General features: G+C 40.5%; 1 protein-coding gene across 1 annotated transcript; it reads left to right on the top strand.

Moving 5' to 3' along the window:
• The first annotated feature begins 2,459 nt into the window (after positions 1–2,459).
• LOC116865380 (olfactory receptor 52H1-like) lies at positions 2,460–3,401 on the top strand. Its single transcript, XM_032853649.1, has one exon. The coding sequence runs from the start codon at positions 2,460–2,462 to the stop codon at positions 3,399–3,401; it is 942 nt and encodes a 313-aa protein (XP_032709540.1).
• The last annotated feature ends 15,471 nt before the right edge of the window (positions 3,402–18,872 follow it).

Raw genomic sequence — 18,872 nt, 5'->3', positions numbered from 1 at the left:
TTTGCCTAAGATTTCCTTGTGTGTGTGTGTGTTTTATTTCACTCACTTATTAATTACTTTAGCCACTTATTAATTAAGCTGTAACACATTAGTTACTTTAGCCACTTATTAATTAAACTGTACTTTAAGGGAATGTAGATTAAATAGAAGGGGAAATAGAGGTGGCATAGGGAGAGATGTGGCAGAAGGACAAAGGTCTCATATCCCACAGGAACTTAGGTGTAATGATTTAAACATTATTTTTCTATTCAACAATCCTTAAGTGTTTGTAGAAATTAAACTAGAATAAAACATGAAACTCTGACTATGAAAATGTCTTTACACTCAAGATGGGTGGAAGATAGGCAAACATAGACAAATAAATTATATGTGTTTCCATAGGACATAAATACACCATTCTGCGGGTGTTACTAAGAGAACCCAGTCTTGAAATTAAGAAAAAGTTTTCTGGAAGAATTTTCACCTCAACAGAGACAAAGGGGGTGGGCAAAAGTAAACAGCCTTATTTCTCTGGGTAAAACTTCTTGAGCAATGTTAATACAAATGTTTTAAAAGCCAAGATCTTTTTATGTTTACTAGAAATGCCTTTAGCCCTTTTCTGGTTTAGCATATTATTGGCTGCCAGTTTGCATGGGTTTATTTTCCTTTGTTTAACAGAGTAACAGAGATCTCATGATTTTAAATGTATTTTAGAGAAAAGGTGTATATTCTTGTCTGGACTCAGCAACAACATTCAGCTCCAGATATAGTCACTGAGCACTTTTTCACTGCCACTGTTGGATAGCTATTGAAAGCATTACTGAAACAACAGCAGCAAGAACAAAAGCAGGAAAAACAAAACTGACATGCTCTTTGCCTCTATAGAGCCTGCGGTCTAGCCAAGAAAATAAGCAGTAAATGGGGGTGGTAAGTATGGTGAATTTCAGAAAAGAGGAAATACGATTGGGAAATGGAATTTTCTAATATAGATCAGGAAGCCTGTTTGAGGGGAGGTGATATTTCAATTGAATGAAAGGGGGCTTTGTTGAGTCCTGATGGATAAGTGGAACCTAGCAAGGCTTGGAGACAGGAAGAGGGGCAGGGATGCTTGTTCTAAAGTCAAGGAGGAAATAGGTGCAGGGTCTCAGAGTCAAGAGACTTTCACACTAGGGAGTGTGTGCTAACTTACCTGTATTTAGAATGGCACACATGATCTGTTTAGACTTTTATTTATCTGCAATGGCCATTGTTCAGAGAAGTGCAGCATAAAGGTCTGGCCACTCATGGCCTCTTGTACCTCTTTGAATACCTTGCAGTGTGATAGTTTACCTGTAAGGAGTCGCTGTGGTCTCATTTCTCTTCATCACATGGCTTTCCAGTATTTCTGACCTCATTTCTGTTCATCTGCGAAGAAGCGTGAGTCTCAGCAGATGTTTCAGTCAAAATTTGAGGAAAAAACTAAAGACTATAGTTGGAACTCTGGAAATAAAGTGGTAGAGGAATTTACCATATGTCTTCTATGGAAATTATGTTTAACATACAGATTTTTAGAAAAAGCAGGACTTGGTTTTCTGGCAAACATTCCTGGAATGTAACAAGAAGACTGAAGAGGTAACAAGACCAGATTGTGGACACTTTGTTAGCTATGTTGAAGATTTTTAATGTTAATTCCAAAAGGATTAGATCAGTGTAATCGATTGCACATGGGGATTTAAACAGAGAAAAGTATAAATGCAACTCAGGTTTTTGTTTTGGCTTATTTAGTGGATGATATTCCACTGGGAAATAGTCTGTGAAATATTAGACAAAGGAGGGAATATTGGGTTTCTGAAGAAATATGATGGATCTTAATTTTATTTTTTAAAAAATTAAACTTGAGTGCTGTGAGATATCCATAAAAGGATATCCAGAATGGAGTTGAATGTATGTGTCTTGTGACATATAATAACTATAAATGATGCTGCTGCACTATAATATTTTCCAATTGTACCTCACTTTCTTAGTTTCTTTCTTTCTCTGCATGTGGTTAGACTGTTTTTCTCTATACTCAGGTCTATGTAGAAAATAATTACTTTGACCCAGGGAATACTCAATCATTACATGGAAATAAAATAGTATGAAAGTTGAAGATTCCAGAGTGATGAGTACCAGAAGTGTCATGTCTGGGGAGTCTGCCTGCCTGTGTGCCTGCCTTTCCCTCTTTCTTTCTTTTTTCCTTCCTTCCTCCTTCCCCCCTTTCCTCCCTCCCTCCCTCCCTCTCTCCCTCCCTCCCTATCTCTCTCTCTCTCTTTCTTTTTTTTCTCTCTCTTTCTTTCTTCTTTCTCTTTCTTTCTTTCCTTTTTTTAAATGGGAGATCACTCTTCAACACATGAATATTGCCCTTACTAGTACTGGGAGGTTGTTCTTGGCAATTTATTCAGGTTCATTACAGAAAAAATTGTTTTTCAGATAAAGAAGCTATTCTTCAGACCACACTGGCCATGTACAACCTGAGTAGCTACCACACAGAAGACTTCACCCTTTTGGGCATCCCTGGCCTTGAGCAGTACCATGCCTGGATCAGCATCCCCTTCTGTTTTATCTATCTTGTGGCCATTGTGGGCAACAGTATCCTTCTCTACCTCATTGCTGTGGAGCGGAGTCTTCATGCACCCATGTTCTTTTTCCTTTCCATGCTGGCCATGACAGATGTAATATTGTCTACCACATGTGTCCCCAAAACTCTTATCATCTTCTGGCTTGGTCCCCAGAAAATAAGTTTTCCTGGTTGCCTCACCCAATTATTCTTTCTGCACTGCAGCTTTGTCTTGGACTCAGCTATACTCCTGGCCATGGCATTTGATCGCTACGTGGCTATCTGCTCCCCTCTGAGATACACCACTGTTCTGACCCCCAAGACCATCATCAAGATTGCAGTGGGCATCTCTTTTCGAAGTTTCAGCATTATCTTGCCAGTTGTATTCTTACTCATACGCCTGCCTTTCTGCAGGACACACGTCATCCCACACACATACTGTGAGCACATAGGTGTTGCCCGGCTCGCCTGTGCTGACATCTCCATCAACATCTGGTATGGCTTTGGTGTTCCCATCATGACGGTCATCTCAGATGTGATTCTCATTGCTGTCTCCTACACCCTCATCCTCTGTGCGGTCTTCCATCTCCCCTCCCGGGATGCCCGCCAGAAGGCCCTTGGCACCTGTGGTTCCCATGTCTGTGTCATCCTCATGTTTTATACACCTGCCTTTTTCTCCATCCTTGCCCATCGCTTTGGACACAATGTCTCCCGCACCTTCCACATCATGTTTGCCAACCTCTACATTGTTATCCCACCTGCGCTCAACCCCATTGTCTATGGAGTAAAGACTAAGCAGATCAGAGATAAGGTCATACTTTTGTTTTCTACCAAGTGTACAGAATAATGTTCCAATGTGCTGTGGGAAAGCTAACATCACTTTATACGGGATATTAAGGTAGCAAGAAAGAGAGAGAGGCTATTTCTATTTATTTACTTACTTGCTTGTTTTTAGAGAGAGAGAGAGAGTGCAATGTGGGGGTGTGGAGCAGAAGGAGGGAGAGAGAGAGAATCTTAAGTAGGCTCCATGCTTAGTGTAGAGCCAGAGCCAGAGCTCAATTTCATGAATCTGAAATCAAGGCATTAGCCAAAATCAAGAGGCAGGCACTTAACCAACTGAGCTACCCAGATGTTCCTAAAAAAAAGCTAATCCTATTTAAAGTGAGAACCTTTACAGGTCCTTTTGTGTACCAGGAAAATGGCATGATCTATATGAGGAGATGGTTCTATGTATAAAAAATTCCTGATGACCTGATTATGTGTAGAATGTGAAGTTGTATAGGAAATAATGAGGAAGAAGATGTAAAAACAGAGAGCTGACATACTTTTTTAAAAGATTTTATTTATTTATTTGACAGACAGAGATCACAAGTAGGCAGAGAGGCAGGCAGAGAGAGAGGGGGAAGCAGGCTCCTTGCTGAGCAGAGAGCCCAATGCAGGGCTCGATCCCAGGACCCCAGGACCCCAGGATCATGACCTGAGCCAAAGGCAGAGGCTTTAACCCACTGAGCCACTGAGGCGTCCCAAGCTGACATACTTTAAATGGACAAAGCAATGCAAATTTGCAAACTGACATTTGCAGCCAATGAGAGGAAAAATGTGTTAAAGCAGAAATACAGAAGAAGAGAGACAAAAACTGAAAATATCAATGAATAATTCATTATTAAGGGGATGTGTAGATGGATTGAGGAAATTTATGGTATTATTCAATACTTATTATTATTCATGGTGTGTGTCTACAGTTTCCATTCAATGCCCCAACACATGAAATCCTTCAGTTAAGTTCTATGAGCAGTGAGGTCTACCAGCAGTGCCGCACTGAGGAGGAGCAAAGCTTAGAATTCTCAATGCCGGCATTGTTAGCCCTGGTGCTTGTGGAGGAGCGTAGCTTCTAGCCTCCAAAACACACTGAGGAAGGTAGCTGCAGAGAGAGTGTCAGGAGATCTCGAGCCAATTCACTGGGACTGTAAAGGAGACATTTAACTCCACTGGATGGGAGGCTGTGGGGCCCTTAGCTATGGGTGTGTTTCTTGAGCTGGAGAAAGAATCAATTACCAGACATATCAGTGCAGCACGGGGGGATCAGCAGAGGAACTCTATAGGAAAGTAATGTATGGATGATAAGATACATCCAATTGCGCAAAGATTTCACTGGAGACAACACTAGATATCATATTTGAAGAAAGATCTAGAGTTTATACAAGAAATCTTTCATGTATTGACAATTATCTATGGATCTGGAATTGTTTGTTGAGTATCCACTGTACTGCAATAAGGTTCAAAGTATTCGGAATATTAAGGTTAATACAAAAAACTCTGTCACACTTCTATGGAGCTCATATTCTGAGGAGAGAGATTCACAAGAAACAAGAAAACAAATTCTTTACTTTCAAAGGGTAATGTAACTGATAGAAAAATGAAGTGAATACAGTGATGCAATACAAGTGGGCAACAAGGACAGTAGCAGAGAGTGGACAGCACAGGCAAAGGCCCTGGGGCTGGAAACACTGTGACATGACTGTGGACAGAAGAGAGATCAGTGTGTCTGGAGCACAGTGAGGTGGGGATAGCAGAAGGTCTTGTGGGACTGGAATCAACCAAACTTCATTTTAAGAGGAGGAGGAGTGATTTTTCCAAGGCACACCACAAGGCAGTCATAAATGCAGAGCTAGAACAAAATCTGCAAACCCCAGTTCAGAGATTTTCCCACTCAACAGAACCTCACTCTTGTGAAAACAACTTCAGAGGGAAGAAAAAATATGTAAGAATATCAGAGCCTGTTTTTTGTTTTGTTTTCTGTTGGTGTAGTCCATTTGTCTTAAATTAATCCCGATTCTACTAAATGAGGATTCTGCTCTATGTACCAGCTTGCTAAATGTGCTGACAAATATCAGAGGAGATGACCCCTTATTCTCTTCTGATTATTTCCCTCCTGCTGAGAACATGGAGCAACCAAGGGCCAATATTTTAAAAAGTTTATTGAAGGAAACTAAGTAAATATATTCTGATGTAATTGATAGGTACATCTTCATTTCATTGTGGTAGTAAGTCAAACCCATGTTCACCAACATGCAGGAATAACTCCTGCATGATCTAGAACAAGCAACACAAGCAGCAATTATCTTCTGCACAGTGTTTATTTTCTCCCACCCTTTTTCTTTGGCCCATTTATTTGTTATATTTCTGCCATTCCTCTCTAAGGGGGTCCATTTATTTCTGTGACTTGTGGCCTCTTTGCTTATAACTCTATATCCTCATGTTTGTATATGATCTTTCTGATAAATCCTAGTGTCTGCATTCCTAACTACTAGGGCCAGTATTAGGATTAAACAAATAATGTAGATCCTGTGCTTAGCAGATTGTAAAATACTAATCTAATGTTAGTTGTTAGGTTAATATTCTACTACTTACCACTGCCATTCTCATCTGGTAAGAGAATCTCATCAGCATGTTTAACTCTGAGCTCATCATTGTCATATAAAATCCCTCTTCCACTGGAGGGTGTTATGCTAAGTGAAATAAGTCCATAAGAGAAAGACAAATATCATATGATTTCAATCATTTGTGGAATTTAATAAACGAAAGAGATGGACATAGAGTAAAGGAAAGAAAAATAAAAGAAGATGAAAATAGGGAGGCAAACCATAACAGAGACTGAAGGTTGGTGGAGGATGGGATGGGTTAAGCGATGGGCATTAAGGAAGGCACTTGATGTAATGAGCACTGGGTGTTATATGCAAATGATGAATCACTAAATTCTAACCCTAAACTAATAATATAGTATATGTTAAACATTGGTTTTAAATAAATACTTAAATAGGAAAATAAAATAAAAATCCCCCTCCACTTCAGTGTTTATAGAAGTTGAAAACAGATTAAGCCTGGTGTTTCTCTTCTCTCAAGCTCAAATCTAGTGCTCCCAGCTGCCATGGCTCTTTTTGATGAGACTGGCTGCAAACATTCTGTTCTCGTTAGATGATAGATGAAATTCCATGTTCTAGTTGGATTTAAAAGAAAATAGTTATACAAATATCAGCATTAACTTTATCACATGTAAGTAAGACAACATATGAGTTGTCTGTATCTTTCTTTTTTTTTGCAAATTTCTCTCCTTTATATTAATTATGTGATATTAAAACCATTCCATCAGAGGAATTGAAGGATCTTACCTTTCCATCCTCATAATTTAGAGCTGTATCCTGCAAATAGGGATCCATGAATGTGTCTCTAAACCCTCTGAACCCTCTCTTCCATATGTCACCATTATTTAAATGTGTGTGATTTCATTTGGTGTCTCTTAGATTTTAGTGTTACTCACTCCATCATCCTGTTTACCCCATATTAGCCAGACATTTGCGTTGTATACCTAGACTTGATTGTACACATGTGTTTTATTTGATAAGCCAATGACAACTAGATCTAGTTATTGTGTTCAGGAGAATAATATAGGCTTTATAAAAAATAAGTAACAGAATGGGTTTACAATGTTTCTCTTGGAAGAAAGAAGAAAGTTGGAGATTTTATGCCTTGCACCTGTCATTTTGAACTTGTTTTAAAATATATGTGCATTTTTTAATGTGATTATCTGTTTTTTGTGTGTTGAGTTTGAGTTTGCGAAGACATGAACAGATACTTCTCCAAAGAAAACATGCAAATGGCTAATAGACACATGAAAAAATGTTCATCATCACTAGACATCAGGGAGACTCAAATCGAAACCACATTGAGATACCACCTTATACCACATAGAATGGCCAAAAACAAACAAACAAACCAAAAAAATAAAGACAGTAAACAACAAGTGTTGGAGAGGATGTGGAGAAAGGGGAACCCTCTTACATGGTTGGTGGGAATGCAAGTTGGTGCAGCCACTTTGGAAAACAGTGTGGAGATTCCTTAAGAAATTAAAAATAGAGCTACCCTATGACCCTGTAATTGCACTACTGGGTATTTAACCCAAACATGGAGATGTAGTGAAAAGAAGGGCTATATGCATCCCAATGTTCATAGCAGCAATGGCCACAGTTGCCAAACTGTGGAAAGAACCAACATGCCCTTTAACATGGATGAATGGATAGAGAAGATATGGTCCATATATACAATGGAATATTACACTTCCATCAGAAAGGATGAATACCCAACTTTTCTATCAATATGGACAGGACTGAAGGAGATGATGCTAAGTGAAATAAGTCAAGTAGAGAGAATCAATTATCATATAGCTTCACTTATTTGTGGAGCATAAGGAATTACAAGTAGGACATTGGGAGATGGAGAGGAGAAGTGAATTGGGGGAAATCGGAGAGGGAGACAAACCATGAGGGACTGTGGACTCTGAGAAACAAATTGAGGGTTTTGGAGGGGAGGGTGGTGGGGGGTTGGGTGGTGGGTATTAAGGAGGGCACGTATTGCATGGAGCCCTGGGTGTGGTGCATAAACAATGAATCTTGGAACACTGAAAAAAATTAAATTTAAAAATTAAAATAAATGTGCAATGATTTATAGGTCATAATTTCAGTTCAGTAACATTCACCAAGTACAGGTTATAGGGGAAAAATGCATAGAAATTGACAGTATTGATATGTAGCAAATACTACCCATGCTGCTTACAATCAGAAAGCTTATAGGTTGGCAAAAGAACATATCACCTACATAGATACTTAGCTCACTAATCTTATGCATTGCAATGAGTAGAATAGGATGTTAAGAAAGCACAAAGGAAGCACACCCAACCATTCCCCAGATGCAAGGAAAGTTTCTGGCAAAGTTAATTTCTGTGATGATGTAGAAGAACACAAGGCTGTTGAGCCTTAAGAATAAGGGAACAGGTGATCCCAGAGTCCCAGGATTGAGTTCCGTATCAGGCTCCCAGTTCCATGGGGAGTCTGCTTCTCCCTCTGACTTTCTCCCCTCTCATGCTCACTCTTTCACTCACTCTCTCTCAAATAAATAAATAAAACCATTAAAAAAAAAAAAAAGGAATAAGGGAACAGGTCCTGCCAGCCAGAGGGGATTGCCTGAGCCTAAGCAAGAAATCATGTGTTTAAAAAATCTGTTAAGTCTGACCTGTAGGTTGATGGAGGAATCATCCATAGAGATCATGGCATTTCCCAGGGGAGTGGTAGGGGTTGGGCAGTGACAAATAGGAGGACTCATAAACTGTCTTTGGTGGATTTAAGAAGCTGGTTGGAATATCAGTAGACGAGGCTTGTAAACTATCTCATAGCATGATGCTATTGTTGTCATATGAAAGCTAGTAATTTATCACACATTCTTTACTTCCTCTTGGAAAGTAACTAAGGATAGGCATGAGTCAGACAAATTCATATACAAATGTAAGCATTATTTCCAGTAGTGCCAAATTCAAGAATGTGATATGAATGTGTATTCATGTTGCCCTCTTACTATTTCCAAGTGTAAACCTGGGAGGCTACATCTAAGAGTAAGTCAAGATCCATCAAACCATCACTCTAATTTCTTCTTCTGAAGACCACTGAATCACCAAGGTGGGTATACTTGTATAGGGACATATATAGAGAGAGGCCTCTAGAAAACTATCAATGGGCAAGGACAAGGTTTTTGGTTTGTTTTTCTCTTTTCCAAAATTATATATTAAGGCTTTTGTAGAATAAAATGAATTCCTAAAAAAATAAAATTTTAAAAAACCACGAAACTCACAATCTCATATCTATGATTGTATTCAAAGACATAAAATACATTATAATAAGTATTATGGGATTAAGCAGAGGAAGCAAATGAAAGACTTGCAGAAATATACATACTGTTTCTTAAAAGTGTACATGATTGGCGTTTACTATAAACAATTATATTACATAGAGAAATAAAAATACTTGCCAGCTTTATTTGTTCTGGGAGTTGGCTTGTGTATGTGATATGGTCATTGTAAAATGGGCAGCCTGCCTAGTCAAGAACTCCCACAAACAGCAGTGCAGGATGGATTCCACACTTAGAACTTGTAGGAGTAAATGGTCATGTTTGCAGAGTGGACTTGCTGTTTCTGTCTCTGGGCCGTATCTCAGCAACTGCTCTCACACCCTCCAGTTCCAGTGTATCCACACACACTCCACGAGGGAAAGGCTGGACAGGAAAAGAGGTTATTGGATTATTCTAGAATATTAAAACAAAGGATAACAATATTATAAGGATTTTGTTGTTTTTATAAGCTGTAAGTTTATTCTGTGACAGTGTAAACACAAAATAATTCTTTCAAACGAGGTCTAAAAACAAATACAAACCACGGAGGACATATTTTGAAATATCTGGTGTTACCACATCCTCTTATGCCCTCTACATGGAAAGGAAAGCATTTTCGAGAAAGGGGAGAGTTGTGAAACTAAATGTCCACTATGAGGGTTCACCTGCTGCCCTTTGTGGGCCAGCAGGCATCTCAGAGAGCCAGAGTTTGTCCTCAAGCTGACTCTGCAAGCCACACAACCTTGAGTAATGTGTTACTCTCCCAAACTCAGGCACCACGCTGGTGCTCCATGTCTTCATGGAGCATGCTGCTCTAGTCTTCCCCCCGCCTCTCCGGGAATGTCCACAAATCGTCATTGTAGAAAGGGAAAATAAAAACCAAAACGAAACTAGGTCAGAAGAATAAGACACTTGCTCCAGTGTATGTAGTCATGGAACCTATTCAACCCCATGTCTGCCCAATTCAACAGCCCAGGCTCTTCCCACCATGCTGCTTTGCCTGCATATCAGCCTAAGGGGCAGAAACAATGCTAAGCAGTGAGACTGTCCATGTCTAGGGGGCAACCGGGTGTGCTCTTTGTGGAGCATGAAGCAAGTCTCCATCTGCGTGTGCTGTGCCCCTCCCAGGGGTTTTGCTGAAACCTCCCTGCTCTGTGTCTTCTTTTCCCGGGATCTGAGTGCCTGAGTGCATCAGGCATGGAAACCAGAGGAGACCAGGAGAGTCAGCAGAGATGACTACAGACCTCTGCTAATCCCTCATTAACGTGCACAGCTGTGACTCGCAGGTTCTGGATGCAACCAGGGACACAGGGTCCATGCCCCTGATGGGCAGAGAAGAAACACATAAATCCTTCCCACCCACACCTGCTCTCCTCCAGGCCTGCCCTGGAAGCACCTTCGGAGTCCCCAGGTCACTGGTACACTGACTACTGAATGGACAAGCCAGAGTAGCAGGGACTGGAGGAGCCCTGGGTAGAGGGAGGCTGGATGCCCCTTCCTCATCTTTAATCCCACCTCCCCAGCACAAGGTGAGAGCTCCTGGCCCACTGGCAGCAGGAATTCTTCAGCCAAAATCAGTCACACCCTAGACAGGGTCTAGGGCTCCTGAAGAGCTCTCCCTGCTATGTTCTACCTGGATTTATCTCATAGTGATCCCAGTATTGAAGGTCCTGCTAGTAGTGCCAATCCCCATGGGCATGCTTCAGAAAGCCTTTTTGTTATGCTAGAAAGAGTTAGCTCACACTCTTTTATAGAGAACAATTTTGGGGTGCCAAGGAGTGCCCGTGTTGGAGGGCCAGTGTGACTGCTTGGTTTGAGAACTGGGTCTGATGTGTCCACTCCCTTATCACTGTTTCTGGGTCAGAAAAGCATGGAAGGTACATATTGAGGATCAGGAACAAGGATTAAAGGACACCACCAACATGCTCTCTGTTTTATTTGGAGCAGTCTTGTATCCAACCTGCGTTTCTTGGCTCCATTGGCAGAGAAAGTTCCTAGTTTGATCTAATCGGATCTAATTTAAATCATTCAGCCTTACTTTTAGCCATTTGGTTTTCCCAAACTCAAGACCATTCTGCTTTCAAATATCATTAGTTTAAGTTTCTATCTCATCTGTTTCTTTTTTTTTTTTTAAGATATATTACAGGATGATTGATCACATTATGAAACGAGAACTAAGGATGAAATCAAAAAGGTCTCAATAAGACTAGTTTCAGGAATAATACAAATGTTAAAATTATAATAACAAGAACAATTCTACTTAATATGCTTTGGGTATTGGCTGTGTTTTAGGCAGAATTGATTTATTCATTATTCATTTTTCATAGTGTTTTTTGATGAAAAAATAATTTCCTATTTCAAGTCATATACTTTAGATCAAAAAAGGCCTTCAAAGTGGCCTCCTCTTAATAATTGCTGTGGAGAGCCTGTTCCACATGACTTTGGGTCATTTTCTGGGTTGGTTAAACTGATATGGGTGTATCTGGGGCTATGGCTGTACGAGGTGAACTCAGAATCCTCCTAGTCTACCATCTTGTCCAGAAGTTCCAGAATTACTTTACATATGTTATTTTATTTATCCTTCCAAGATTTTTTTCATTCATTTATCCTCACAATATTCCTTTTCCCCAATTTAGGTAAAGGAAATAAAGGCATAGAGGAGCTGAGACTCCTATGCAAAGTCCCACAGCTTGTATGTGGCAGAATGAGGGTCTGAACCTAGTTAATGTGGCCTCAGAGCCCACTCTAGAGCCTAACCATTATGCTGAGGGGTAGTACATGGAAACAAGGAAAACTAGAACATTGTTCTTGGCTTCCCTCTCACTCCCACCTCCTCTACAGTGAGCATGGGGATCATGAATTCTGATTAAACCAAGGGCCAAAGGGCTCATTCGATTCCCTCCAAATTGTGTTACAGAACTGGGACTGAACACTTGCTGCCAGAGTTCAGTTCAGTTCTTGACTCCCCCTCTCTGCCTTCTTTCTGTGTCACTGCTTCCAGTTGCATTTAATGTTCCTTGTTCTGCTCATCCCTGGAGGGAATACTTTTCCCTCAAGCCCCTTAGTAAGGACACAGTCTGTGAGCCCCTCTGAAGAGAACGAAGCACTATGAGAAGAATCAAGAGGGCAGGGAGAGGGAGGAATGGGCTCTGGCTTGGAACCTGTGGAGGAGGCGGCAGATGGAGGGAGGTGAGTCTCAGTCTGTGGCTGGATCATGCAGGTCTGTGCGCCCTTACAGCCCCCTGTGACTCAGGCCAGGAAAAAGGTGTGTATGTGTGAATGGAGTCAGAAGGAGGACCCCCCCCTCAGAGTGGGACTGGAAACCCAGGTCAGATGACCTGTGTGCGTGGCAGAATAGCTTTTCCTGCCCAGAAGAAAGCTGCTCTTGAGTGAGAAACAAGGCAGGACTTCCAGGAGAGGAAACAGTCCTGGACTGGGAAGATGAGAAGCTTTAGCTGTGTACCTCTATTGAGTCCATGATACTTATATTTCTTGAATTATTGGACGCAGTATGGATCAAAAGTTTAGTGATGATATGTGAGGGAGTTTGATTTTATTGTTGGGAGTTTATTTTATTTTTTTATTTTGTTGACTTGGGTTTATTGTTGAAAAATTACATTTGAGATTCATAAGAGGATATCCAGAAAGGAGTTGAAAATATGTGTCTTGTAAGTTGTAAGGGAGACGTAAAACACTGGGAGGTGTCACATATAGCTATTAATTGGGATCTTAGGTGTTGATGATCTAAATCAAAAAAAGTGTGAAGAGAAGAATAGGGGGCTTCAAGCAGAGCCTTGAGGAACCCCCGGCCGTAAGATACATAGAACAGGAAGGACAGGTGAAAGATGATATGAGATGTTAGTGAGGTTTACCCAAAGTGTTGTGATAAGACCTTGACAGGATGTTTCAAGATGGGGGGTGAAGGTAGTGAATAATGTCAGATGCTGGTTAAAAGTTCAGCAAGGACTCAGGTGGGACATGGACTTGATTAGTAATGTTAGCAAAAACTGCTTTGGTGGAAAGGTGAGGACAGAAATGAGATTAGCATGGGTTAAAGTGTAAGTAGCACATGAGAAGCATGTACGTGGTGTAGAGAACTATGTATCTAGCTATGATGAGAGAATATAATTGTTTCTGTGTAATTGAGACTAGAAAATACTCTAGCCATTCTAATTGTTTAAATGTTGAAAGAGTACAAAATTTAAAAGCATAGATTGAAGACAAAGACAAGAATGTGAATGAATGGTAATGAATATTGGGAAGATTTGAGAGAGAATGGTTTAGTTTTGGGGCCAGGATACAAAAGGGATATTTTCCCCAATTATAACAAGAAAAAAAAAAAGCAGAGTACATATATATATGTGTGTGTCTATGTGTATATACATATACATGTAGATGTGATGACTGTTACTTGATTTCATATCCAATGTCTTCAAATTTTTGTGTTAAGTAAAATGAAAGATTATCTATTAAGAAAAAGGGAGTTGGGGTTGGTGGATATGCTTGGAGAAAAGCAAGAAAAAAGTTATCCAGGGACACTGAGTTGAAAAGATCATGTTGTTAAGTCATTGGGCAGTATTGTGGTTAAGCTTAAGATTAATGATCATGAAATTATGGAAACACAAATATACCTAGTTAAGTGCCTTCCATCTTGATCTGAAGGACTTATTAGGTTGGTGAATCTAGGAGTTGAGTTTTGCAAACATACATTATGGGAGGTCAGTGGAGCAAGGACAAGCAAAATATGCATAAGAGAGTGGTTGACATGATGAATCAGAATTTAACCTAGAGGGTGCCTGGGTGGCTCAGTGGGTTAAGCCGCTGCCTTCAGCTCAGGTCATGATCTCGGGGGCCTGGGATCGAGTCCCGCATCGGGCTCTCTGCTCAGCAGGGAGCCTGCTTCCCTCTCTCTCTCTCTCTCTGCCTGCCTCTCTGTCTACTTGTGATCTCCCTCTGTCAAATAAATAAATAAAATCTTAAAAAAAAAAAAGAATTTAACCTAGAAAAGAGGAATGCAATGACACCAGGATAGTGAAGGAAAAGTAGTGAAAAAGTTAATACCCTGGAGAGCTCAAGGTTGCTGAAGAACAAATTAGTAATCACTGAACCCTGAACAGATACACAGTTAGCTTGTGTAAATGTGCGATTAATGAGGCCAGAGAATTCTAAGTTACAGTTCTTCAAGACAGAGTCCTAGAATTGGGTACCTGACCTTTCAGGAAAAAAATGAAGCTATCCAAGATGATGTTATCAGGGGCATCTGGGTGGCTCAGTGGGTTAAGCCTCTGCCTTTGACTCAGGTCATGATCTCAGGGTCCTGGGATCGAGCCCTGCATTGGGCTCTCTGCTCAGCAGGGAGCCTGCTTCCCCCTTTCTCTCTGTCTGCCTCTCTGCCTACTTGTGATCTCTCTCTCTTTCTCTGTCAAATAAATAAATAAATAAATAATCTTTTTAAAAAAGATGATCTTATCATACTTCGAGGGAAAAGTTTGGGGTAGGCGTCTGACAAGGATGTTAAACCTGTTGTGAAATGATTACTATAGTATGTCTAGTTATACGTATCACTATGCATAGTTGCAATATTTTAGTGTGTTGAGAATTTTGAAGGTCTATTCTTTTAGCAAGTTTCAAAAACAGAATATATTATTATTAACCTGAGTCACCATGCTGTAATTCCATTCCCAGGACTCATTTATTTATTTTATAACTGGAATTTTGTGCATTTGACCAACTTTACCCATTTCACTAACCCCCTCCTCCACCTCTGTTGATCACCAACTTGTTCTCTCTATCTGCATCCCATGTGTTCATGTTGTCATTGCGTTTGTGGTTGTAGATTGCACACACAGCATTTGTCTGTAGGTTCATAAGGGATTTGTCTGTGTTTTCTTCATGTGACTTAATTTTATATCTTTTGCTCTACAGATACCATGTATCTACCATCTGCCATACACTCTGTAGAGAATTTCCTTTATCACACGAGAGTCTATGAACATAATCCCCAGGCTTTATTCCCAGCTCTAACATTTGCTTGTCATGTGGCCTTTGGCAGGTCACTTAACTTCTCTGGGCCTCTGTTTCTGTATCTTCGAAATGTAAACAACGTTATTACCTGTCTTGTAGGGTTTTTAAGAGGATTATAGAAGTGATTTCATTTAAAAAGTTTTAGACTTGTATAGTGTACTGAAGGTTTCCAAAAATATTAGTTTTGTTTTAGGGGTTGCTTGTTTCCTTTTAACTTGGCCTGGGGTTTAGAATGCATCAATTCTGGGGGTTGGAGTCAAGATGGCGGAGAAGTAGCAGGCTGAGACTACTTCAGGTTGCGGGAGATCAGCTAGATAGCTTATCTAAAGATTGCAAACACCTACAAATCCAATGGGAGATCGAAGAGAAAAACAGCAATTATAGAAACAGAAAATCAACCACTTTCTGAAAGGTAGGACTGGCGGAGAAGTGAATCCAAAGCGACGGGAAGATAGACCGCGGGGGGAGGGGCCGGCTCCCGGCAAGCGGCGGAGCAACGGAGCCAAAATCAGGACTTTTAAAAGTCTGTTCTGCTGAGGGACATTGCTCCAGAGGCTTAACCGGGGTGAAGCCCACGCGGGGTCAGTGTGGCCTCAGGTCCCGCAGGGTCACAGAAGGATTGGGGTGTCTCAGTGTCGCAGAGCTTGCAGGTATTAGAACGGGGAAGCCGGCTACAGAGATGGAGCCAAGGAGTGAGCTCACAGCTCGGGCTTACCTTGAACCGGTCGCAGGTTCGGTGAGCTCGGAGCACGGCCAGAGGCCAGGCAGACAGGAGTAATTGGGCGCTGTTCTCTGAGGGCGCACTGAGGAGTGGGGCCCCGAGCTCTCGGCTTCTCCGGGCCGGAGACTGGGAGGCCGCCATCTTCATTCCCGTCCTCCGAACTCTGCGGAAAGCGCTCAGGGAACAAAAGCTCCCGAAAGCAAACCAGAGCAGATTACTCAGCCCGGCCCCTGGTAAGGGCGGTGCAACTCCGCCTGGGGCAAAGACACTTGAGAATCACTACAACAGGCCCCTCCCCCAGAAGATCAACAAGAAACCCAGCCAGGACCAAGTTCATTTATGAGGAGTGCAGTTTCAATACCAAGGAGAGCCGCGGAATTCCAGAGGAGGAGAAAGCAAAGCACGGAACTCATGGCTTTCTCCCCATGATTCTTTAGCCTTGCAGTTAATTTAATTATTTTTTCTTTTTCAATTTTTTTTCTCTTCTTCTGCTAAATTTTTTTAACTTTTACCCTTTTCTTTTTTAACGTTTTTTAACTAGTTTATCTAATATATATATATATATATATATATTTCCTTTTTATATTTTTTTCATTATTGGTTTTCTTTTTTTATTTGTTTCTTTTTTCTTTTTTCTTTTTTTTTCTTTCTGAACCTCTTTTTATCCCCTTCCCCCCCCCCTCACGATTTGGGATCTCTTCTGATTTGGCTAAAGCATATTTTCCTGGGGTTGTTGCCACCCTTTTAGTATTTTATTTACTCCTTCATATACTCTTATCTGGACAAAATGACAAGGCAGAAAAATTCACCACAAAAAAAAAGAACAAGAGGCAGTACCAAAGGCTAGGGACCTAATCAATACAGACATTGGTAATATGTCAGATCTAGAGTTCAGAATGACGATTCTCAAGGTTCTAGCCGGGCTCGAAAAAGGCATGGAAGATATTAGAGAAACCTTCTCGGGAGATATAAAAGCCCTTTCTGGAGAAATAAAAGAACTAAAATCTAATCAAGTTGAAATCAAAAAAGCTATTAATGAGGTGCAATCAAAAATGGAGGCTCTCACTGCTAGGATAAATGAGGCAGAAGAAAGAATTAGCGATATGGAAGACCAAATGACAGAGAATAAAGAAGCTGAGCAAAAGAGGGACAAACAGCTACTGGACCACGAGGGCAGAATTCGAGAGATAAGTGACACCATAAGACGAAACAACATTAGAATAATTGGGATTCCAGAAGAAGAAGAAAGAGAGAGGGGAGCAGAAGGTATATTGGAGAGAATTATTGGAGAGAATTTCCCCAATATGGCAAAGGGAACAAGCATCAAAATCCAGGAGGTTCAGAGAACCCCCCTCAAAATCAATAAGAATAGGTCCACACCCCGTCACCTAATAGTCAAATTTACAAGTCTTAGTGACAAAGAGAAAATCCTGAAAGCAGCCCGGGAGAAGAAGTCTGTAACATACAATGGTAAAAATATGAGATTGGCAGCAGACTTATCCACAGAGACCTGGCAGGCCAGAAAGAGCTGGCATGATATATTCAGAGTACTAAACGAGAAGAACATGCAGCCAAGAATACTATATCCAGCTAGGCTATCATTGAAAATAGAAGGAGAGATTAAAAGCTTCCAGGACAAACAAAAACTGAAAGAATTTGCAAACACCAAGCCAGCTCTACAGGAAATATTGAAAGGGGTCCTCTAAGCAAAGAGAGAGCCTAAAAGTAGTAGATCAGAAAGGAACAGAAACAATATACAATAGCAGTCACCTTACAGGCAATACAATGGCACTAAATTCATATCTCTCAATAGTTACCCTGAATGTTAATGGGCTAAATGCCCCAATCAAAAGACACAGGGTATCAGAATGGATAAAAAAACAAAACCCATCTATATGTTGCCTACAAGAAACTCATTTTAAACCCGAAGACACCTTCAGATTTAAAGTGAGGGGTGGAAAAGAATTTACCATGCTAATGGACATCAGAAGAAAGCAGGAGTGGCAATCCTTATGTCAGATCAATTAGATTTTAAACCAAAGACTATAATAAGAGATGAAGAAGGACACTATATCATACTCAAAGGATCTGTCCAACAAGAAGATCTAACAATTGTCAATATCTATGCCCCTAACGTGGGAGCAGCCAACTATATAAACCAATTAATAACAAAATCAAAGGAACACATCGACAATTATACAATAATAGTAGGGGACTTTAACACTCCCCTCACTGAAATGGACAGATCATCCAAGCAAAAGATCAACAAGGAAATAAAGGCACACTGGACACACTGGACCAGATGGACATCACAGATATATTCAGAACATTTCATCCCAAAGCAACAGAATACACATTCTTCTCTAGTGCACATGGAACATTCTCCAGAATAGATCACATCCTTGGTTCTAAATCAGGTCTCAACCGGTATCAAAAGATTGGGATCATTCCCTGCATATTTTCAGACCACAATGCTCTAAAGCTAGAACTCAATCAGAATAGGAAATTTGGAAAGAACCCAAATACATGGAGACTAAACAGCATCCTTCTAAAGAATGAATGGGTCAACCAGGAAATTAAAGAAGAATTGAGAAAATTCATGGAAACAAAGGATAATGAAAACACAATGGTTCAAAATCTGTGGGACACAGCAAAGGCAGTCCTGAGAGGAAAATATATAGCAGTACAAGCCTTTCTCAAGAAACAAGAAAGGTCTCAGGTACACAACCTAACCCTACACCTAAAGGAGCTGGAGAAAGAACAAGAAAGAAACCCTAAACCCAGCAGGAGAAGAGAAATCATAAAGATCAGAGCAGAAATCAATGAAATAGAAACCAAAAAAAACAATAGAACAAATCA

The sequence above is a fragment of the Lontra canadensis genome, unplaced genomic scaffold (genome assembly GCF_010015895.1).
Source record: "Lontra canadensis isolate GAN:19392208 unplaced genomic scaffold, GSC_riverotter_1.0 scaffold7, whole genome shotgun sequence".
Lineage (NCBI taxonomy): Eukaryota > Metazoa > Chordata > Mammalia > Carnivora > Mustelidae > Lontra > Lontra canadensis.
The sequence above is the reverse complement of the archived record's forward strand: the minus strand, read 5'-3'. Positions and strand labels throughout refer to the sequence as shown.

Bases quoted from the DNA above. Each gene is read 5' to 3' on its own strand.
- LOC116865380 (XM_032853649.1), top strand. From the start codon at position 2,460: ATGTACAACCTGAGTAGCTACCACACAGAAGACTTCACCCTTTTGGGC.